Here is a 25,651-nt window from a genome sequence, read left to right on the forward strand (position 1 = left end):
GATGTACAACTTAAATCTGCTGTTGACCTCATGCATCCTCAATAATCTTTATTTACTTTTAATATCCCAGTGAATGAATTCAGAAGTAAAGAAATGCATGGCTCAGGGTGAACATTTATATTATCATAAATTAAGGTATAAAGAGAAAGACAATATAGCAGGTTTTCATAATAAAGTTACAAGTAAAGAAAGCAATTTACCTTGGTGCTCTGGTAAGCACAACAGTTACACCACGTCAAATGTAATTTAAAAATCTGTGATCATTCATTGAGCACTTAATGAATTCTGCCGTAACTATATGCCTGTTGAGTTTAACTATGTTCAACATCCAAATGTAAAGAATTTCAATCATTTATTAAACAAATTTCCAGTGCTTTAAGAGCAGAGACACAAGGAATAGGTACAGATTTTTTGAGAGTGCAGTACATAAATGTTGAAGATATTCTTACTTGTCCTTGAATAATGTAATAATTACCTTCTCCATTGAAAATGTATCATTAAGTATCTCAAAGAGAACTGCACTTGATCCTTCTCAACTTTTTGACTTTAAGTGTGTATCATATCTCAATTTTCTTGGAAAAAGTTTGGAAAGATATTTAATTAGATATCAGATTTAAGTGGCAAAGGTAACATCCATGTGAGGTTTCAGTCTAATTTTAGGACCATTGATAAAAATGAGGCTGCTCTAGTTAAACTAATAAGCACTGTCGGACTTGATATTGATACTAAAAATACTGTAAATGTGTGTCTTTATAGTTCCTTTAGGTTAAAGCACTGCTTTTGACAATGTAGACCAAAACTACTTCTTTAACATCTGGAAAAATTGTATTGATTTTCATGAAGTTGAGTAGAATACATTTTGGTGTTCCACAAGGTGTTTATTAAATTTACTAAATTGGCTCTGTATGAGTATGTTCTGTGATGGACTGGCACCCCATCCCCAGGGTTGTTTCCTTCCTTGTGAAATCCTTTACTGTAATAAACCTGTTATGCAAAAAAATGATATAGCCATAACAATAAATTACATGTTTTTTGTCATTTTTCATGCCAAGTGATTACACCACTAAAGCAAATGACTGCTCTATGTAGTTCTATCTATTTTGAAGCCTTTGATTTTCTCTTCATAGGCACTTTAATGAAATGAAATATTACACAGGCGTGGCATTGGTTTTTACAGCTTGCTGATGAATTGAATGTGTGTGCCACCAAGTACTGACTGTAGCATGAAGGCTTTGTATAACTGTTTAATGATATTAAAGATTAGATGTGTTTTGAATTTACTTAAACATAATTAAAATAAAAAGTTGTGTCATCAACCAGAGAGCATGTAAAATAATTTGCAGAAAAAAACAGGTTTGTTATTTTGCCAGACAGGTCATCTGTGAGATACTTAATTTTAATGTTTGCCGTAATATAATTTTCCCTGCACATGTTCTATTATCACAGGCACCTTTTATTTAATGAACATAGCAAAATGTATATCACTCCCCTCACAACTTAAATAAATTAATATTTTATTAAAAGTATATTTGGTCTTAGGCCACTGACACCGGCCCTGCTTTGTCTCCCCAAAGTAAAATAAAAGAGAAGTTGAGGTGCTGCCTTGAGCTTTTACACTGTCCTCAGTTTGTATGGAAAAATATTCCTCAGTATACTAAATGTCTTTTTAGAAAGAGTATAGAACTGGTTTTATCAGAGGGTTTTTAGGCCTTGCTGTACATTTAATTTAAATTTGATTGTTTTATAAAGTATTGTCGGTGTTAGAAGTTGTACTATACAATATATGCCTTTTTATGTCCCTTGGCTTTTATTGATTTGTTTTCCCACATATCTAGCAGTGTGTGTATGTACTGTATTTATTTCTATTTGTTCTTTTCCAGCCTTTTAACTCTACCAATCTGGTACAGTAGCGTCATTTTTATACATTTTCTTACATCTACAATTTATGAATCAATGGAGCAGCCTGTAAAGCACCTTACACTGCAAAAGTAAATGTAATGTGCTGTATGAATGAAGTTGTAATATTAGTTTTAATATTTTTAATTAAGAAGTTGAAGTAAATAAAGCCAAAGTTTATGTCACTCTAAAAATGTGTGAACAGAGTGTATTGATTGCTGTATTTTGTATAATAGAAAATATTTAACATAGGGTTAGACATAGTGCTTTCATGCTAAAATTATTTCTTAAATGTGGAATATTTAATTTGTTATTCAATGAATATTATTTTTGTTGGTTAGTTTCATTTTGTGTTTTCTCTTTGGCTGTGGAGTAGCATTGTTAAATATCTTTACCTTTTCTCCTTTACGTAATTAAGATATCTCAAGATCATATAAGAAGCTACTTTTCTTTGTTATTTAAACTGTGAGGTGTCTTCAATCCTAATAAAAAAAACAGAACATGTGCTTTATCAGCCTCACAAAAGCATGAACTAAGCCATTATTTATTTAATAAAAACCCATGCTTGTTTTCCCTGTAGAACTGATGGAAGACGTTGGTCTTTGGCATCACTTCCCTCTTCAGGTTATGGAACCAATACACCAAGTTCAACAGTTTCAGTAAGTCCCCAAACTTCTTTTTTACTTCCAGTGTTTAACATTGCACAATGCATTTCACCACTGAACTCAAATTAATATAGTTTTGTTTTTAGGGATTTTGGTCAGTAGGATCAAATTCCCTGTAATTATTTTACTGGTTTTAGTTTTGTTCTTCAACGGCATTTGAATGTTAACTCCAATAGCACATTTGGAGGCATTGTCTCCAAGCTTACACTTCAATTGAACCAACTTAGTCTTAGGTAATAATGTACATCATTTTTTATTTTCTGTATTTAACAAAGGTTTCCTGTTTGCTGTTTGAAATAAAACACCTGGGTATTTCTTTTAATCCTTTACATAATAAAATATTATTATACTATGTGCAGTTTTTTTTCTTGCCATTGGTTATTTTAAGAAATATTTTGCTTAGAATGACTCTTTTTATTTTATTTATTTTTAAGAAGACATGTAGAAAATTCAAACTAGTTGCTTTAAGATGTTATGGCATCAGAGTTGAAATGTGAGAAACAGGGAGAAGGAGACTCTGTGCAATGAGTCTGTTCTTTGAGTTGTAAATCTCTGCCCACCTACCCTTATATCATCTGAGTGCTGAATGTAATACAAGAATTCCTCAATGCCAGGTTTGTATGTCAACAGTTATCATGCCCAGAACATGTGATTTCTTAAACATAGAGAAATAGTCTGTTCAATTTCGTATGGATTGATGAAAATCAGTGATAGTCCAAAATATCTCTCTGCAGTAGTACTCTAATTTTTTAATTTTGTGTATTTTTACTAAAAGATATGACAAGAACATATTAAAATGTCAAGCAGAAAACTCTTACCTGGTTTTCATTAACATTATCTTTATTACCGGTATTCAATATACTACAATTAAATAAATTATAGCTTAATCCAGATAGTTTAGTCTATTAAAAACTTTTCTGTTCAAACACGGTTTTCCAATGTTCCATAAGAAACGCAAATGCACTCTTTTAAAAATACCATCTTTCCTCGTCCCAACAGCTGGTATTACTCTACAGTGTGGGATGGTAACAGCTCTGCACCTTTTCTAACAGGCTCTCACATCATCTGTGTTACAATGCATTATCCATGAATTCTAATTAATACATTTTGGAAAAAACAACACATTAAAATGTAGCTTAATTGGTATGAGATATTTTACACTTTACTTGAAATGCTCACAGGAATCTTTCAGTTGACTGTGCCCTGAAATGTCATTGCAGATAGGAAGATATTTCTAATTTAACCAAATCTTTTGCTGCACCAAAAATTAAGATGGTATTTTTCTTCATTTGGTAAATATATATGTCATGTTGTTGACGTATTTAAAAAAAACAATTTATTGTTTTTTTATATAAAAAAAAATGCATTAAAACATGAACTGTTTCTGCTGTATATTATAAAATATATCAAGAGTAACAATGTCTGATGGTGGATTAACATTTGAGCCTGTGGTTATTATGTTTAAAAGAAAGACAGAAAGAAATATTTGAAGTATTAATTATATTATTCTACAATTGTTTTATACAACAGCATGTTACTCTAAATGCTTTACTAAAATCTGCAGAAGTAATATAATTTTGTGACAGGATGTCCATAAACAAATAAACACTATTGTTTCCTTTAGGGGGCGATATAGCTCCCTAATTGGAATACGTTCTTTTATAATTGCAGCGTTTTAAGTAACCGAAAAATAGAGATATGATATTAAAAGGCGATATCCCTCCCGTACTGATACGGCGGTAAAAATCACATAAGAGAAAATAACTTAGCTTTCTTTACTGACGATTTACACGGCATTACAGATGGAGGAAGCCATAGCATAACAATACCAAGGTGGGAACTTGATGTATACAGTCTACCATTTTCCGTCGCTGCAGTGAAAGGATTTTCTGGACAAATGACGATATCACTCATTCGGCCATTGGCTTCGAAGTGTTTGGCTGCTTGTTCAAATATTTATACTGGTTCCTCCATGTGTAGGCCCTTCTTTGGTTTCCAAACAAGGAAAGGAAAGGATTCAATTTCATCTCTAACATACAGGAATACAGTAATCCCTCCTCCATCGCGGGGGTTGCGTTCCAGAGCCACCCACGAAATAAGAAAATCCGCGAAGTGGAAACCATATGTTTATATGGTTATTTTTATATTGTCATGCTTGGGTCACAGATTTGCACAGAAACACAGGAGGTTGTAGAGAGACAGGAACATTATTCAAACACTGCAAACAAACATTTGTCTCTTTTTCAAAAGTTTAAACTATGCTCCATGACAAGACAGAGATGACAGTTCCGTCTCACAATTAAAAGAATGCAAACATATCTTCCTCTTCAAATCAGGAGCAGATGTCAGAGAGATAGAGAAAAGCAAACAAATCAATAGGGCTGTTTGGCTTTTAAGTATGCGAAGCACCGCGGCACAAAGCTGTTGAAGGCGGCAGCTCACACCCCCTCCGTCAGGAGCAGAGAGAGAGATAGAGAGAGACAGAGTTTGTTTTTCAATCAAAAATCAATACGTGCCCTTCGAGCTTTTAAGTATGCGAAGCACCGTGCAGCATGTCGCTTCAGGAAGCAGCTGCACAGAAGGTAGCAACGTGAAGATAATCTTTCAGCATTTTTAGACGAGCGTCCGTATCGTCTAGGTGTGCGAACAGCCCCCCTGCTCAATCCCCCTACATCAGGATCAGAGAAAGTCAGCGCAAGAGAGAGAGAGAGAAAAGTAAGTTGGGTAGCTTCTCAGCCATCTGCCAGTAGCGTCCCTTGTATGAAATCAACTGGGCAAACCAACTGAGGAAGCATGTACCAGAAATTAAAAGACCCATTGTCCGCAGAAATCTGCGAACCAGCAAAAAATCCGCGATATATATTTAAATATGCTTACATATAAAATCCGCGATGGAGTGAAGCCGCGAAAGGCGAAGCGCGATATAGCGAGGGATTACTGTAGTACAATGTCCATTCTTGCAGTTGTCCCCTTCATTCTCCAAATGCTAGCAGTTTCTAAATGCTGACAGCCCCTGTGTACTAACTTTGGCCTGCACATGTGAGTGAATTTATAAAATAATTTCTTGTACAGAGCACAGTGACATTAAACTTACATTCTTGTTACAACTATATACAGTACAGGGCTTTCATAATTAGCCACATTAGTGAGTGATGGGCAGATAATAGATTCATTGTTCCTTGTAGATATGACAATAAATTTAAACTCGAAATTGTGTTGCATACCCTAAGAATGTGGTGACTGCCCAATTAAAAAGCATACATGTGAGGAAAAAAGTATATATAAAAAATGTATATTATTTAGCATAAGTTAATACTAAGCACACCTGTAGTGCCAACCAGGTTTAGCTGCCGTCCTGCCCGGGTTGAATGTGAGAACTTTCTCAGATGTGAGGCCAAGCTATGGGAACAGTTGGGGAAAGGTCCTAAAATTGGATATTTGGAAATTGGAAGGGGAGATAATGAATAAAACATTCACTCGACACTTGTTTCCTCTTCAGTACCTTTATGCTGAATGAGGCACAGAGCAGTAGCATTTCAAAGTGAGTCTCTACTGGCTGTCATCTCATATGCTTAACGATTGAATGTAAAGCCCTAAAAGCCAATCAAAAAAACCCTCTACATAGGCTGTAATGGCTTTTTCCCCTAAATTTGAGTTGATTTTCACACTTAAGCATAAATTATAAATTATTATTTAATTTTTCTTAAATTTGGAAACAAGTATTTGTTTTGTAACTATTTTTCATGAATTTTAACCCTGTTACACATTCACATCATACCAGGTATCCAAATTTTGGATACAGTTTGTACCTTATGATCATGATGATACTCAGGTGGCATAAAAAGTTAATTGCTTTGGCATGCCCAAGCCAGGCAGTTGTTGATATAAAAAAAAGAATGTATGAGAAATATACTAAACTACTTGGAAGTTTTCATGACAAGAGACTTAACAGCTTAGAATGAGTTGGATTAAAGAACACCTCCATATCAATTTAATTAAGGTTCCATGTAAACAGAATTAACCTGCATCTCCTACAATGCATTGGTCAAGAGTTCTGTCTTCTACTGAAAAGCACATTTCCATGTGAATTTCTCTCACTTCATGCAATGCTCTAGTTTTTCATTGTTAATATTTTACCAAAAAATTATAATTAAAACAAAAAAAACACATTTTGCCCATTATGAGCTTATGATGAAATCTCATAATGTGAGATTTGTTTTGATAAAGTTTTTATATTGTTTGCATGGCCAGCACTGGTCTCCATAGATTCCAGTTCTATCAGAACATTTGTTTTCATCTGTTACCCATGAAAACATACAATTAAATATTTTTCTCAACCACCACTACAAACTGCATGGAGTAAGTAACATATACAAAAATATCATTTTGGGTGGAATATTCTTTTACGCTCATAGCTTTATGTAAGAAGTATTGACAGATGTACAGTAAATGAAAATAGATGACTTAATACATTTATCATCATAATGTGAATTTCTGCCTCTGGGATGTATTCAAAAGTAAAAGTCAGTTAACAATAAAAAAGGCATACATGAGGAAAAAATTCCAAAATGCAGCAGCATCTCTGGCTAAAGAAACAAAATTGTGCTAGTGAAAACTGAGTGTATTTATATAAAGGTTAGTTCTTTCAAATGATTATCTTGTGGTCCTTCACTGTTATTTTATTTTTAGTTAAAGGTTATATTTTACCTTTTTTTATTTACTATTCTATGTAATTATCATTTTTTTTCTAGTCGTCCTGCTCCTCACAGGAGAGGCTTCATCAGCTTCCATATCAACCAACAGCCGATGAATTACACTTCCTGTCTAAACATTTCTGTACAGAAAGCATTGCTGGAAATGAAACCCGGCGATCAACACCAATGCGGCCACGATCCCGGAGTCTCAGGTACAATCAGAAGTTTTTCTCAGTGGTAAATAGCAACAATCTATTTTCTTTCAGTAAATGAATTCCTTCTTGTTCCTGGTATCTTTTCTATTGCAGAACTATCTGATAATGAATCAGAGAAGAAACATTAAAGGAAATGTTAATTTGATACCCTTCACTGTTAATGTTGATGATCTTGTGCAAAAAAAAAAAAAATAAAAGGTTATAACTTTTGCTGCAGTCTCTGTATTTTTGTTTCACTTTGTTTATCATTTATGAGCATACTTTGAAAACCTATTTTTTAAGTTGATTCTGTGTTTTCAATGCAGAAGTTTTCTGACACAAAAATGTCATTTTGACAAGAACATTCATTTCTGTTTACCTAATATGTCTAAATTAATGTGAAATAGAAACTGATGGTCCTTAATGTGCCAGTTTCTATGTAATTGTCTAAATGTGTCAGCAGATCGCTTTCTAAAAAACATGTTTTAAAATTGTTGTAAAATTTTCTCCTCCTTAAACAAAAAAGTGAAACTACTAAGGCTAATGAATACAAAGCTGAATTTGTGCAAAAGTGTTTTCTTTTTAAATGTTTATCTTTACATTATTTTCATGACATTGAAAATTTTTAAAAGACAGCAAATGGAAAAATAAGAATCAATATCCTACTGATACAATTCCAAATTTGTAGTCAACATTTTTCATTTTAAATATCTGGTTAAATAAGGTATTTATCTTTTTCATTGCTGTGGAACTGTTTATATACTGCAATTTTGGTTGATTGATTATTCTGTCTGTAGTCCTGGACGATCACCAGCCTGCTGTGACCATGAAATTATTATGATGAACCATGTTTATAAAGAACGGTTTCCAAAGGTAAGTCTTCTTTAATTTATTGCAAGATGTAAAAAAGACAAAAAGTTTGTTATTGCTTCAGTGTTTTGTGCTCACTGTGTCACTGAATTTATGATTAACTAATCTATAAATTACAGAAAACTCATTTAAATGTGTAAATATAGATATTTTTATCCTTGTGTATATCATCACACACAGTTAAGATGAACAAAAACAGAGTCTAGAACAGTATAATGAACATACATGATTATATTGATGTCTCTTAAGATTAAAATTAACTGTTACTATAAATCCTTTAGTGTGAAAGCAGCAAACCATATTTTTACTACACACCCTTTCTCCCTCTGGCCAAGTGTAGTATGAAGGAAAAAGAAAGAGAAACAGACACAGACTACACAGTTGTAACTTCAGTTGTTTGAGGGAATAAAGCTAATGCAAATTTTGGACGCTAGGGTCATGTGCAGAAGAGCTTTAATGATCACCAACCCATTGTATAACTTGACAGAGTAGTGTGTTTGGTGAAGCTTCATAATATCTCTTTGGCTATTCATTGGTAGTCATTAATTCAGAGAAATAATAGAATTTTGAGTTTCAGCTTTTTTCACATTAAGTTCTCCAGCTACTATAGATACAGATGCATTTTATTAATTTCAAAGACAAACTGAATGACCAAGTGACCAATTACAAAGTCAGCAATATTATTTAAAAATCTACAGAACTTGATTTCCTTTGCTATGTGAAAAAAACTTTTGTCCATCCAACAATTTATTTTTTATGCTATTTGCTTTGTTGGTTGTCAGTTTTTATTTTACAAATATAATTTATTTCATTTTGTAACAAATAAAAGTTCACTGGAATATTTGTTTTTCATTTTAAGTTAAATACAGAGTAGTGGCATGATGTAAAGAGAAGGAAATAAGCAATATTAAAAAAAGACAATGCAAAGATACTAGAAACAGAGCCTATACTATTACATCATAATATACACACACAATAGAAGAATAGAGAAGTGTAAAAAAAGTCTTTACAGGAATATATGTTAATGTTTGAATTATTGTCTTAGAAATTATCTGAATTCCCCTTTGACTGTTTATATCAGATTAATATAACACATTTCATTTTTAAAAAAAGCTTACAATATCTCATAAAATTCACTTCGTCAACATGCTATTGTATAGCATTATCATCTCACAGGTTGGTGAAAGCCCTAATATATGAACACTAATCAGTTAAATTAAGTACTTTCTATATACCATGACAACAACATTTATTTCTATAGCAAATTTTCAAACACAGGATGTAGCTCAAGAAATACTTAAAAGCAAAGAAAACCAAATTAAACTAGACAAGAATAATAATAAACAACGTACCAAAAATAAATGATACACACATACATAATTAGTATATATATATATATATATATATATATATATATATATATATATATATATATATATATATATATATATAATTGATAGAGTCCTTGTACTATAGAATAGTTTCTTTTTAATTCTGATGATAAGGTCAAATGGCTGTTGAGGACAGAAAAAAAAAAAAAAAAACCTCCAGTTAAGTGAGAGAAAAAAGACAAAATCTGCATGGAATCCAAAGCCAACAGACCGCTCACCCACCACTGGGCCTTCTACCTAAAATAAATGTTCTTAAGTCATTGCTCATTTTTTTCCAGGCTTCTCCCCAGAGGATGCAATGCAGTGAGTCTCATGGACTGCTGGAGCACTCACCTTCCTTCAAGCATCACAGGTGGCTGCACAGTACCTCGATCAGGTGGTGGTGGTGGCACAAAACACCACCCCAGAGAAACTGGAAAATTAAGATGAGAAAAGTAGATATTAGTAAAGATTGCAAATTCCTTAAGAATATGATAATTCCAAAGGCTATATAACCATTAATAGTGTAACTATGAAAAAGTCAAATTTAAAAAATGAGTTTTTAGCAGTTTATGAAAATATTCAACAGTATTATCCTGCCATATCTCTGTTGGTCAAGTATTCCAGATTTTTGGTACATAACAGCAGACGGTCACCTCATCACTTCTTTTATGCCTGGCTGCGAGATATTCCTGACCTGTTAGCCATTTCCTTGAGAAGTGACAACAGGTAGCCAATAAAAACTAATGAAAACTCTTTCAGTGCATTTAAACAGCATTAACTCTTTTAGGCAGCGAAGGCAGAGTCTTTACATCATACTCATCACATTTGAGGTTTAATATGTTTGTCATGTCAACCCACATATGAATTATTGTGCATGAGAGTCATCATTTAGCTGATTTGGCTCTATTTTCCTACCTGATTATGGGTGTCTTCAAGATATCTCATTATGTATATGCAAATATTCCATAATCCAAAATACTTCTGGTCACAATCATTTTGGATTAGGGATACTCAGTTGGAATGTAGGGGAGAGGCATTCCAAAATATAGGATGGAGCTAAATTATTTAAGGCTTTATATATCTTTTTTGCTATTTTAACGTCATTTCTATAGACACTAAAACTGGGGAGATGTGCTTCGAGTTTCTTTTTCTGTTTAATATTCTTGCTGCTGCAGTCTAAACTAAATGCAACTGATTTTTTTTTCTTTCCAGATAGGAGCTCAATAATCTAGTCAACTAAAACAAACACATGAATTAATTTCTCAATGGTGTTACATGAGGTCTAACTTGCAATGTCTCTAAAGTGGAAAACTACACTCCTAGTAATAGGCTGGCTAACGGGCGGCATAAAACATTTCAGAATCAAGTTTGCTTCTTTGAGCGTCTCTGGTTAATAATGGCCAAGTTATCCCATTTAGTTCATCCAGATATTTGGCATCTAATGGTCATTAGAGTGACCCGACAAATGCGCGATAGACAAATGCGCGTGCAATTTTGTCGGCGTGCATTTGTCGAAAATCAGTTCGCAGGTTTGTCGGTGCGCATTTGTCAGTGAACCGGTAATTAGAATCCCCCCACTTTTAAAATCCATGCTACATCTCTGCTTATGCTTTTCTAAAGTGCCAGCTATGTTTGCAATACTGCATGCGCAATGTGGTTTTTGACTTGCTTGGTCACTGAAACATTGTGTCTGATCATGACAGAGTAGCTGTTATATTGACTTGTGTTTCAAGGCAGTTTTAAGTGCTGTTAACACTTATTCTACCATTGTAGTCGCTGTGCACAAATTATAGCCCCATTTAAATATTTACTGCCAAAAATGAGAAGGCACATCTCTGTTCTACATAAGGTAAACAGCATTTTTGGACAACTTTAAATGTTAGCAGATTTGAGCTTGTAATCATGGCCCAGTAAATACTGTGAAGATTTTGGGTTCAAAAGTATCAATATGCAGATGCATGTTTACATGCATAATTTTGCTCATGTCACTTTTTCTAACCAGTAGATGCTTTTGTGGTTATTTGTTTAAAATTTCAATTAGGCCACAGCTCAAATGGAAGAGAGAATTCAAGAAATTATCAGAAACAACTCCCTGGACAGTATGCTCCCTCTGGCAGATGGAGTCCTCAGTTTTGCTCATCATCAGATCATTGAACTGGCACGAGATTGCTTAGAAAAATCCCGCCAGGGACTCATCACTTCCAGATACTTCTTTGAGCTGCAAGAGAAATTGGAAAAGTTGTGCCAAGAGGTAGGCATTATAAAGATTTGTTGGCTCCAGCAGTTGAAAAAGACAACCAAAACAAAGGACAAAGTTCCAGTTCCTTTGGTGGCTCTAAACAGTGTTTTAACTACTTGCACATTTTCCCTCTTGGATTTAGCTATATTGATTTTAATCTTTTGCTTTATTTTTCTTCAGGTTATTTGATACAACCCTAGTTATTTACATTATAATATGAATTTATCTTCAAGAATAAGAACTATGTAAAATCAAGGAATATGTTGTTTTCAACTTTAATTAACATACTGTACATTATGAAATGGTCTTTTGTTAATATGTGCTTGTGTAGCTCTTTATAGGTGTGACATGCAAAGGGCTAACACCTTATAAAGTACTAATCCCTGCCAGGTGCTAATGCTGCCAAGATAGGTGCCATCTTCTCTCAGTTTTGTTATAAAGAAGTGTGGATTAATCAGAGAAGGGGTAAAACCAGAACAGTTAAAAAAGTATTTGTTTTTTCCAATTAACACAAAATTGAGACTGCACAAAAACAAATTCTAGTCCTTGAGAGTAACAAATATTATGTTTACTGTGGTCTCAGTGAATTATTAAATATCAATTAACAATATTTTAAAATCATATTATGTTTCCATAAACCTTAAAATGACAGAATATTGTGATGTAAATCCTTAGCATTATGTGTTTAAATTTTTAAATCTGCAACAAACATTTTTAATTAATCAGACTGTGAAAATCATATTTTTTTTTATCTTAGTGTAACTAATTGGCCAAAAATGTGTTGATTTTGTTTTATTGGTGCTCAATTCACTTTCTCTCCTGTAATGGATATATGATGAAGTACAATGAGACCTATTTTAGCTAATCTGTATTCTTTGCATCTTATATAGAAGTGGCTGAAATTGATCTTTTTTTTTCTTTACTATAAACTGTTTTCACTGATACAATAAATCTTAGCAGAGTTATTAAATATTTTCTTCTGATTTGATCACACTTAATTTGTAGTCTTGGTGTATAATATTGCAGTAAAAAAAAAAAAAACTTAAGTCACGTTTACAATCCTCTTTGCTTACAGTCACAAGAACGTTCTGAAAGTGGAGAGGTAACATTCATAAAAGATCTTGTCAAAAAAATTCTGATCGCCATCGCCAGGCCTGCTAGACTGCTTGAGTGCCTGGTAAGTTTCTTTTATGCTATCTTTAGATTTAGACAAGAATATTGAACAGTGAAGTTCAGTGTGTATCAGAAAAAATAAGGAATCATTTGTTTGGCTTCCAGAACAACCTAACTGGCCTGCAAAGCCTATTATCACTGTGTTTTTATTTTATAGTCTTTTTTTCCTTCATGTTATACTTGGCTACATTCAGTAATGCTACTTTTTAAAATGACTTGTATTTAATTTCCTTTGTGCAAGCACTAGGCAGTAAAAAATAGTCTTAGTATATTTACAGGTTTGTTTCATTATATGTCAATGCAACATTTGTTGTTTTTTGAGTTCTTTTCTTATGTTCTTATCATTATGTAGAGTATATCTGATATTGTATTGTCTTCTCTGTAATGCTGTGTGCTTTTAATGGTAAAAAATAAGCATTAATATTATAGTGATTAATATTATAGTGATTGAACCTCTGGCCTTTGCCTGATTTTATGAGTATATAGAAAAGGGTGACATCCTCCGTCATAAGAAAAGTAATTTTGTGTGATGGTAATACGCAATGCAGAGAAAGATGCCCGTTTCCAAAATATGGTCTAATTACAATATGCAATTTTGCAGCATTTAAGGTCTTAAAATGCATATTGTTCAGTTTTCATGCAATTATCTGACATAAATTTGTCCTCATTCCATTTCTGTCATTATGCAGCCTGAACAGGAAAAATATATCTAGAAAATTAATAGATTGGTGTTTATTAAAGTGCTGGGTTCCTAAAGATATCTGGACATTTTATAATGTTTTTGTAGGCTATTATATGAATATTTTAAGCAGTTGTCTACATTACATAAATAAATCAAGTGCAAAATATACCAGTTTCCTTTTATTACAGCACACCTAAAAATCTTCTGTCATAATGTTCCTTTTGCCAACAAAACACAACGGAATGCATTAAACGCTTCCTTCTTTTCTTTAATTAAATATTTACAGCTTCCATAAACATATACCTTGCCATTGTCTCCATTTTTTCCTTTTCAGAAATCAACAGTGCATTTGACATTTATTTAATGACTAGCTGTTCTCCCTGGTTTTATCTGGGAGAGTTATGAAATGTATGTTACATGTGTAAAATAAATAAAAAGCAAATTTCACACTCCTCATCACAGTAGAAAGACATTATTTTTTTAGTATTATTTTTCAGCTAGTGCTTCTGAGCTTATTAAGCCCTTGGAAAATTTTATTGTGAAATTTAGTGTAAGAGTATTTTTTTGTGGAAAAGTAATAATTATTTCAATAGATCAGTGATAATATTGAAAAATAATGCAGAACATGCAGAATGCACCAAACTGCTAAATCACTTGAGAAACAAATGAGGGTCAAATTGGCCACATACCCAACTTCCTGAGCAGCGCTCCTGGTGGGCCACCACAAAGTCTCTTCTCACTCTCACCACCTCCATCTGAAATTACTGTTGTTACTCCAGATCAAGCATGGATCTTGTCACAAATGAGTCATTTGCTTCTTTAGTACTTCCCGTAGGCAAAAGTTGAATATATGACCTGTCTTATTGTCATATAAGGAGCATTCACAAGAGAGGAGACAGATTTTTGATACAATTAACCATAATGAGAGTGGCAAACATAAAAATGTAGTCATTTTTTTAAACATGCATAAATATTTTAGAATTTTCAATAATTATTATGGACGATGTAAACGGATGATATTAGAGTTGTTTTGTTTTCTAATTCTTTTGAAGTAAAAATGTGGTCAATATCATATTGTGTACTGGAGATATTGAGGTTATAAGGCACAAAGGTCCAGTGGAAATGACATCTTTTAGTGAGGTTGTCTCATTTATTTTTTGTTGATATTTATACATTAACAAATTTAAATTTTATTAGCCTGTTTTATCAACAAATGATGAGACCACTTACAGAGCAGAGATTTTCTTGTTGTCACAGTAATGCCATTAAGACAGTATCTCCCTTAATATCAGGAACATAAAGGTACTGGTCATAGACTTAAGGAAGCAAGAGGCAGACCACACTGCCATCTACATCAGTGAGAATGTTGAGGATAAGGTAGTAACTTTAAATGTCCTATCAGCTTGTATAGGTGAACAATGGTGAAAAACTTCACTGGTATGGTACTGTACCTGGAAAGGTCAAACCCCCAAATATTGGTGAAGGCAGCAGAATATATTACTGGAATACATCTGCTTTTGCTCAAGACATAAAACACAGTAATGCATCTCACCTTAGAAAGGTAAACTGAATCATTATTAAAGATTTCAGGCATTCTACATAGTCTCTATTCTCCCTCCTCCCTTATGGAAATTTGTACAGGAGCATAAGCACTCATACCATTACATCCAGGGAAATTTATTATCCACAGATCATAAGGCTCTTTGACAGACACCCATGGTGACAAGTACATCTTCTTGTATATTTTGTTAATACTATATGATGTCTTCTGTGCATCTAGTTTTGTTGATTGTCTCTGTTGCTAGTATTATATTACTGTCTATAGCTTGAAGTGAACATGCAAGAAAGTATTTCAGTGTTGTACAGTAACAAAGTAGAAATACTTTGTTACTGTATTTGAGTATATTTTGAGAATATTTCTGTTTTACTGGAGTATAAAATTTTCTGTCTCATTTCACTTTTACTTTACTACATTTTCAAGTGCAACTGGCTTTTTCTAGACACATTTGCTACTACAATACTAAACTACGCAACAACAGGCTACATATATACTCATAATGCTTTGCTCAGTCAGTTAACTAAAATACTATACGTTTCCCACTGTTTATATGCATGAATTTTCATAAACTGGTCATTCCTAAAGATTTAAATGTGTGCTGTTGGTGCTAAAACCTGCTCATCTACACAATCATTCCTAGTACACCTCACCTCACCCTTTACCATAGTGCAGGGTAGATGTTTAAGGGTGGGGCTGAAGGTCGCTGATGCACAGTCTCCAGTTTCAATTCTTCCATAGCTGATGCTGCAGTATTCAAATGCTGTTCTCATAGCAGTCTGCTAAATGGGTCAGGGCTTGACCTACTGGTTGTAGTGAGGTGGGCTTGTGCATTCAAGTGTTTTAGTCTGCTCATCTTGTCATGTGGGTTGCACATGTCGTCCTGGGCATCCCAGGTCCAAAACAGATTGTGAAACAGTTTGAAAAACCCATGAAAAAATGAAAGGCCATTATTTTGAATACGAAACTAGAAGTGATAAAGTCTGGGTAAAGAACTTTATTTAGAATTGTTTAATGAATGACAATGTCTTGGTATCTCCTGTGCTGTAACTCTTTTATATTTAGCAAAAGGGTGTGTTCATTTTGGGTTAAACAATACATATTTTTTCCACATAGTTAATGTTGATAGGTTTTTTGTGTGTTTTTTTTTTTTGACAAAGAAACAGAGCAGTAGTTTAAATAATTTAGGTTCAACTGAAAATTTTGAATCAACATTTTTAGGAATTTGACCCTGAGGAATTTTATCATCTTCTGGAAGCAGCAGAAGGACATGCTAAAGAAGGTCAAGGCATCAAAACAGATATCCCACGTTACATTATTAGTCAACTGGGCCTCACCAGAGATCCTCTTGAAGGTACATTACAGAGTAAAATAACAACATTTGGAAAATAATTTGTAAGAAAACTCACTTTCTCTTATTAAAAATGTGATTTTCTGTAGTTTTTCTAAAATTATTATTTTTTCAATGGCACTAGCATTACATGGCTGTTATTAGTGAGTTTAAATTATTTGAAAACATATAATTATTCAACTGTTTGTTGTTGTCTTTTTGGCCTACCCTGTTTTTAGTAGACTTTTTAATAAAGGATGATATAAAGAGTTTCCAGGTTGGAAGATAAATCTCTGCTATCAAATGAGTACTTTAATATTTCATGTGATGTAGTGCTAATGTCACTTTTGACTGTACCAGCCAAATGATGCATAACTAAGGGGGCAATTTCAAAGTAAACTATATTACACTCTTACAATATCTCAATATATTTACTATTAACCATAGGTGGTGGTATAATTTGTGAGCTCTCAATAGACAATTATGCTCATTCTTTCCAAATGATACTTGTCACCTCTGATTCCATTAGAACTATATGGAAATAGTTAAAAAACAATGCAGTAAAAGCTGGGCAGATGTTTAATAGCATTTAAATGTGTACTAGAGACATTGGGGACAGCAGAATGATGGTGAATCCTAGCAGTTTCATTGCAGACTCCTGCTGCACACCCATTATTTCCTGCAGCTTCCTGAGTACTGAAATTTCTCAGATAATTTACTTTTATAGTGTGTTCTGGAGTCCTGATTTTCTTAAGGATTTACTGCCATGGGCTGGTAATCTCCAGTGTTGTGCATTTATCAATATTATGCTACCCTGAGATCTGCATAAGTGATTTTCAAGGGGACAGATGTTAACAGTAAACAGTTCTCATTCAGCAGTATTACTTAGTGGTCACACATTGGGATATTTTAGCACCCATTATTTTCTTGTCAGCAGTGCTATAGAGGAGTTTCAGCTTCTTTTAATTCAACACAGGCCTTGAAAGATATCACTGATAATATAAGACATAGTGTAAGCCTTTCTTAGAAAACATATTACAAAAATCTTGTTTTGAAAGCAGTTTATTATTTAACTGTTATGTAACGGTTGCAGTTTAAAATTTATGAGTTCATGTTTTTGCTACGGTCTAATGGCCATTATTTTTCTGTAGTTCAGTTGTATTGTGCCTTCTGTTTGCTGGAGTAGCAAATCTAAAATGTACATTTTTAATTACAACACAAATAATCAAAATTTTTCTTCCAGGAAAGAAACTACATTGTTTTTAAAGAACTTGGCTGAGGCAGCACTAGGAGCAGAATGTGAGAAATAGACTGGGAAACTCATGGGGTGTCCTTTAGGCTCTGAGAGTATCAAGGAAATCATAATAAAAATAATAATAATAAAGTGTTTTATGTAATACATACAAGAATGAAGATGTAAGCAACAAAATTCCACAGAACGAGATGTAAAACAAGCACGAGGCTGTAGAACTACTACATAATTATAACTATGACTAGACTAAGAAAGGCAACAAAGATTAGTGTCCTAAACTCTTTGTCAGTACAACAGAAACTATCCTTTAGGAGAGAAGATAAGTAGATAGAAATTATTAAATAGAATGGTGTGTTTTCAAAGACACCCAAACAAAAGTAAATTGGGTACACTTCAAATACGTAAAGGCAGATCAATCCAAAGCTTTGGAGCAAGAAGGGACAAACATTGTCCAGTCTGGGCATGTTTTGCAAGAGTAGGGATGGTCAGTAAAAAGGCAGAAGCAGAACTTAGACTTCTTGAAAGAAGATAAGGAGAGACTAAGGATTGGAAGTACTGAGGATCAGAATCGTTCAGAGACCTGTAGGTCAAAACTGTAGTTTGTTTTTTTTGTTTTTTTTTACTGAATTCCCTTAAAAAAAACTTGTTACTCTAAAGAAGTTCATGACCAGATGCATATAGGTCTTATGTTTTCTATTAAAGTGTTAACTTTGGTATTTGTATAATTAGACCACAGGTGTTACTTGTTCATTTTTTTATTAACAAAATGAAATTCAGTAGGCTTATTGTTCAGTGACCTTAAAAATACTAAAATAAATAAAATCACCTTAAAATACATTATTTTTTAACTATTTCTCATAATTACAAGCAGTTATATTGTTTAATTTCTTCGGTAATGTACATATCTGAACAAAGATCAAATAAAAAAATATATATATAATTTCTCACACAAGTTAAACATTGCTTAAATGTCAATATACTGTATGTGCACTTATAGTTTGGAAATATTTTTAATCATTAATACATTCTCTATATACAGGTGTGTTTTTTTTGTTTTTATTTTTACAGTGCATCAGCTTGAAATTATTAATTCTTGACGTAATTATAAATATGGATTATACTTTTAATTATGCAGTACCTCTTACCAAAACATAGACTGTATGACACACACAACAAATAATAAACCTTAAAAAACCCACAAACCTATCAAATGTTCATAAGATGTTTATCAAGAAGATACAAGGCAAACATGTATAACAAGTTTACAAGTAAAATAGGCAAATTTTGCTTTTAGGTTAAAAAACCTATTGTTTAGTAAGCAGCAATTTAATTTTTTTCTTTATCTGATTGAAAATTTAAGCTGCAGGACTAAGCACAAATTCGCTCACCATCCAAATTCAGACAAGCAGTGCCAGTTTTAATTAAAGCATAAAATAATATAATCTGAATTTTTAAAGTAGCCTTTCTTGCCATTTGCCTAATTGCACAGGACGACTTCTCAGATTCCCTTTTCTCAGTTTTTTACTCCACATTTTTAATGTAAATACTAATATTCTAGTCTTCTCTCTCTCTCTCTCTGGTAAAGCCTGCCTTACTGCTCAATATTTACATGATGTTCACAACAAAAAAAGACGTGTGCTAGCTGAACAACCGTAATACCTCGCTTAAAGGAGAACTGCTACTAATTACCATACAGCTTAGAAAAAAAATATTTTTTGTGATTGACCAATTTTCCAAACACCAATTGAGCCTTTTGTATTGAAAATTGGCTAATTGAAATCACAAACCAATTGATCAAAGCATCACTAGTTTTGAACTGGATTCTTGCAGCAGCAAGAAGCCAGTGGAAAGACCGCAGCAGAGACATAGTAGGAGTGAAACAAGGAGAAGAACACCAGTCGAGCAGTTGCATTCTGGAAGAGCAAGAGAGGTCTGGTAGTAGCTGAAGGAAGTAATGCCAGGAGTGTGTTGCAGCAGTCCAGCCATAGGAGAATCAGTGTCCGAACAGGGAGTTGCATGGCATAATTAGTGAGGAAGTCCTCTGGATATTATGAAGAAAGAACATTTTTTAATGGAATGATTTGTTTAAAAATGTTGGGAAATTTGCACTTTCTAAAGAGTATATTTAGCTTTAATTGTTACCCTATTGTATTTTTATGTATATTTAAAAAAAAAAAGAAAAAGGTTTTGCTTTGAATGACATATTTAACATTAAATACCATTCCTCAGTTTTGTTAGTAATGTAAATTCAACTAAAATATATCTGTATGTTTAATCAACATTATTTAGAATTTGATTAAACTTGAAAAGGTTTAAATTCATTTATAATTTTGATATTTTGTGAGTTTCTGCATAAGCTGTGTAGTATTAGGTTTTTTTTTGTTTTTTTTCTTTTTCCTGGGTGTGCATGTGTGAAGATGTGTTCTTGATCTCTTGTCCTTTTTAGAAATTGCTCAGCTGGCATCTTATGACAGTGGAACTGCAGAAACACCAGAAACTGATGAATCCATTAGTGTAAGTTATTTTTTTATTAATAATTATTCTGCAACTCAAGATCAACAGAGCTGCACTTATATGTCAGTCAGTCATTCTCCAACCCGCTCCATCCTAACATAGGGTCACGGGGGTCTGCTGGAACCAATCCCAGCCAACACAAGGGCAGAAGGCAGGAGCAAATCCCCGGGCAGGGTGCCAGCCCACCGCAGGGCACACACACCCACACACCAAGCACACACTGGGGACAATTTAGGATCGGCAATGCACCTAACCTGCATGTCTTTGGACTGTGGGAGGAAACCAAAGCACCCAGAGGAAACCCACCCAGACACAGGGAGAACATGCAAACTCCGCACAGGGAGGACCCGGGAAGCGAACCCAGATCACCTTACTGCGAGGCAGCAGCGCTACCACTGTCCAACCATGCCGCCCGCACTTATATGTACCAAACAATATTAAAGTTATTATAAAATTCACGCTAGCTTCAGATTTCTTTTAACACCCAACTTCACTCAATTGAATAATAGGTCATTATTGTCATATGCATTGTCTACTTGATTCCCTGTAATAATTTAAATAATTTTACTAAATTTAGTAAACTTCATGAAATTGTGTTAAAATGCTCTGGATTTTTATTCATATATTGCTACAAATAATATTTTTTATGTAAAGTGAAAGTTTCATTCATGAATTAACAAGTTATTAATACACTAATCATGAAGAATATTTTTTCTAATTCAGTTGATCATTATATTGTTCACTACCACCAGTTATCCTAGTATACCTCTTGTATGAATAGTAAATCTATGTATTGCAACTTTTCTTCAATATTCTTAACAAGCATATGGCAGCATTTTTTTTTTGTTAACCAATCACATTTAGTGTTGAAAACATATGTGCAGTAAACTTTATTAAAGACAAGGAATTTTATTTGAAGAAGTTGATATTACCAGAACCAATTTTAAAAAAGCAAATCTCACACTTCAAAAAAGATAAAGCATACAATTTTATTTGCTGAAGATTTCTGACAATAGTTTTCCATAACAATAAATAAACAGTTATGATTTTTAGCAAATGGTAATAGGGAATTTAAAAAAACTATTGATCATCTATATTAAAACACAGCAAACTTTAGTCTAAATTCAGGCAAATTTGAGTTATAAATTCATTATAGAATTAACTTGGCTCATTTTAAATATTCTATCTGAAAAAATGAATCTTTGAAAACATTTTGCACTATTTTAATTTTCTCAATGACACAGGTATAAAAAAATTTCATAAATTATTCATTGTGATCTTGTGCCATCTCATAGGAGTCTGCACATTCTCCTCATGTCTACAGTGTCTGCCCCCAAGGTTTCCTCCTAAATTCCAAAAATATGTATGTTTGGTTTAATTTAATAAGTGAATGTGACATGTCTGAAGAGAAGAACATTTTTGTTCCTATCGTATGCATGATGTTGTCTAATTAAGCTTAAGCTTCTTCACATTGGTAAACCTAAAAATCAAACTCAAAACTTGGTTTTACTCATTGGCTTTTCTAAAGAATTTAGTACAGTGTACATTTTATTATAGTGAAAAGCTATGTTTGGGATTTAAATATGAGTTATATATTTTGTTCCATTATATAAGGCATGAATAGTATTGTAACATAATATTATTGTCTTGTTTACACAGTCCCAAAGTTTGAGCAGCTCTCTGAAATCACAGCATAAGCCTTGTGAAAATGATTTTAAGATGATTAAATTGATCAGTAATGGTGCATATGGGTAAGCTGATTTAGTATTGTAAAATTATTGCAAGAAATCTGTATACAGTGGTATGATTTACAATTTTCGTAACAAAACATAGGGAAGAATCAATCAATCTTGAAAATGCTGCACAAATTTAGAATGTGCAGTGACACTTCCATTACAGACATCTTGTGAGCTATCTGACAAAAGTTATGAATATGACAAAGTTAATAATAATAATATTATTAAAAAAATTTAAACAATTGTGCCAAATATTCTGGGCCATCAATCAATCAGTCAATTAATCTTTATTTTATATACAGAACTACCGTATCATTACTAAATCTGAAAGACTGAAAATTATTAAAAAATACATTTGTTTTCAAAAATAAATGGTATTTTCACTTTTTACCATGTATCTTGGTATATCTTTTCAGCTGTACTATAATAAAGTATAGTTGTTTTAACTATTGGGTTTACTCATTTACTGATGCTTGACATTTATTTTAAGTTTTAGTTTATCTTTAGGAAGTGCTCTTTTCAAACTTGTATTGGCAAGTGGTAATTGCATAAATTCATTAACGTTTGATGAACTTGCCTATTGTATGCTTTAAATTAAAAAAAAGATTTTCTTTTTTGTTTTTTTTTTAGTTTTTTTTTTAAACAAGGCAAGGGGTGCTTTTCACTTGAGAAAGAAACTGATAACTGAGAAATGTAATATTGATGTTATATAAAATATCCCTTACCATTTGTATTTTGTGCATTTTAGTGCTGTATATTTGGTACATCATAAGGAGTCAAAACAGAGGTTTGCAATGAAGAAAATCAACAAGCAGAACCTGATTTTACGAAATCAGATCCAGCAAGCCTTTGTTGAGCGAGACATCTTGACTTTTGCAGAAAATCCATTTGTTGTGAGCATGTACTGCTCATTTGAAACAAAACGACATTTATGCATGGTCATGGAATATGTTGAAGGTAGAGAATTGTTTGTGTTTTGCTATTAAGCCTAACTTGTGATATTTCATAAAACTAGAAAATATAAATCAGCATTTCATCACTATCTATTACAATGTCTTGCTAGTTATGAGTCATGGAAGGTAATATTTACTGCTTGTATAATATAAACATACATTTAATTGATGTACAAATGCTGCATTTGAGACTGTACTTTGATAAGATAGATAGATGCTTTATTAATCCCAAGGGGAAATTCACATACTCTAGTAGCAGCATATTGATAAAAAAAAACAATAATAAATTAAAGAGTGATAAAAATGCAGGTATAACAGACAATAACTTTGTATAATGTTAACGTTTACAAAATCCCCCCTCCTCCCCCCAGAGTGGAATTGAAGAGTTGCATAGTGTGGGGGAGGAACGATCTCCTCAGTCTGTCAGTGGAGCAGGACAGTGACAGCAGTCTGTCGCTGAAGCTGCTCCTCTGTCTGGAGATGATACTGTTCAGTGGATGCAGTGGATTCTCCATGATTGATAGGAGCCTGCTCAGCACCCATCGCTCTATAAAGATAAAGACCTGCCTGTCTGTTTGTTTGTAAACAAATGTGCAGTGAAAGAAATGTTAAATATTATGTATGTACTCTGTAACAGGAGGAGACTGTGCCACTTTATTGAAGAACATGGGCCCACTTCCAGTGGACATGGCAAGAATGTATTTTGCTGAGACTGTTCTTGCTTTGGAATACCTTCATAATTATGGCATAGTCCACAGGGACTTGAAACCGGACAAGTAAGTATAATAAGCATGTATACATATTGCAGTGCTGCACATCATGAATATGGAAAAGAAAGCATAATTATTATTTGTTTGTTTGTGTATTTAAATGATGAAATCACAGTTTTATTGCTTTATATTTATAAATAAGTTGACCATAGTTGATAACATCAGTCAGCCATATATATTGTTTAATGCCTAATAACTGAACTAAATGAAGGTTTAGACTGTATCACCAGACAGTTTGGCTCCCACCAGAGCTACTTTTCTGTTCTAGGAGGAATTATTGACTACTCTCTTTCATATGTTAAATGCTGCTATTACCATAAAATGAATTCCTCAGTTAATTATACTATAATCACACTCCTAAAACAGGGCAAGGAGCCCTCTGAATGTTCAATTTACAGTCTAGTTCTACCTAATACATTGCCAAGCTGCTGGCAAAATAACTTGCCTATCACCTGAAATCAGTCATCCATTAATGTAACAAAGTAACTTCATTCACAGATGCTGTTCAACAGATAACATCAGCTGCCTCCTTTATGTTACTGATGCAGCTCTAACTCTGTTGCATCCAGCTGTCCCCATCAGGAGATGCAGAGAAAGCTTTCAACTATATGAACTAGGCTTTCATATGGGGCTTGGTCAGACATTTATTAATATTATCACAATCATTTATTACTCTGGTTTAATGATAATGTTTACAAATTCAGATGCCTCTTAACCTTTCCATATTTGTAGAGGCACCTAATGCAATTTGCTTTTAAATCTCCCTCTGTGGAACCTTTCCTTATTACCTCCTATTAACTGGACCTGATTACTGACATCATTGTGCACAATGTCCTCTAAGAAATCTAATTATAAGCACAAAATATCCTTTTTCACCTGGACAGTGCCTCTTTAGATATCCCTCACCCTTTTCACCCGTATGAAGCTGTGTCTGACTATAAAATCAATTGGTCCAAATCTGTCCTTCTCCTCTTAAGCCACATTGGTCAACAGTCTTCTTTTCTAAGATCTACCCTAATGGCAAAATCATTTAGACTTCTGAACAGTAATATTTCTACATAACTGTAAGACAATTCCACGTTTGACTGTCATGATACCTTGAAGTGCGTAAAGGATTCTGGTCATTATGTCAATTAATATTGTTCTACTTTTTAATTTTATATGCACCATGCTTCCCTCCAGTCAAATATTAGTCCAAGGTCCTCCTTTTTTCTGTGTAATACAAAAAGAAATGCTATCAAGCATTTTACTTTAACCCATGACAAGCAGGAAAAAGAGTGTCATTACCTGATTTAGAATTGTATCATTGAGCATTCATTATTTGTTTAGGTTAGTAGTTACATTGTTTCACCAACTAACCCACAAATTCTGGCTTCCTAATGAATATTAATTGGTTTACTCCCATTCTTTCTTTGTTTTTCCATTTGTCTCTCTCAAATTGAAATTACATCACCCAAAACTTTGTCCTCTAATTTGCCATACTATAAGAGCACAACATCAGTTTGAAAGACCCCTTTGCACTCCTACATAGATTTCTTTCATCATTAGATACTTTAATTTTGTGAGTACTCTATCAGGATATTAGTATACTTGGAGACATTACACGCGGCTCTGGCCATGGGACATTCTGGTGACTTCAGTTCTTTTTAATTTGTCTAGGTCCTATTTTCCCCATTTAAAACTTGTTACCTCTCTGTGTGATGCCTTTAATAAAGCTGCATAAATGTGCTTGCCATCATGATTGAGTGAACTTAT

The 25,651-nt window shown here is 33.3% G+C and overlaps 1 protein-coding gene across 1 annotated transcript in view; it reads left to right on the forward strand.

Annotated features, from left to right (window-relative positions):
* The window catches only part of mast4 (microtubule associated serine/threonine kinase family member 4), a 491,113-nt gene that overhangs the window by 426,800 nt on the left and 38,662 nt on the right, over positions 1-25,651 (forward strand). The window contains exons 8-17 of the mRNA XM_028805493.2: positions 2,477-2,555; positions 7,313-7,467; positions 8,247-8,322; positions 11,734-11,943; positions 13,007-13,108; positions 16,563-16,695; positions 20,370-20,437; positions 22,097-22,188; positions 22,922-23,130; positions 23,764-23,902. Of these exons, the coding sequence (XP_028661326.2) occupies positions 2,477-2,555; positions 7,313-7,467; positions 8,247-8,322; positions 11,734-11,943; positions 13,007-13,108; positions 16,563-16,695; positions 20,370-20,437; positions 22,097-22,188; positions 22,922-23,130; positions 23,764-23,902 (1,263 nt within the window). The remainder of the gene's footprint in view (positions 1-2,476; positions 2,556-7,312; positions 7,468-8,246; positions 8,323-11,733; positions 11,944-13,006; positions 13,109-16,562; positions 16,696-20,369; positions 20,438-22,096; positions 22,189-22,921; positions 23,131-23,763; positions 23,903-25,651) is intronic.

Source organism: Erpetoichthys calabaricus, chromosome 7, assembly GCF_900747795.2.
Source record: "Erpetoichthys calabaricus chromosome 7, fErpCal1.3, whole genome shotgun sequence".
Lineage (NCBI taxonomy): Eukaryota > Metazoa > Chordata > Cladistia > Polypteriformes > Polypteridae > Erpetoichthys > Erpetoichthys calabaricus.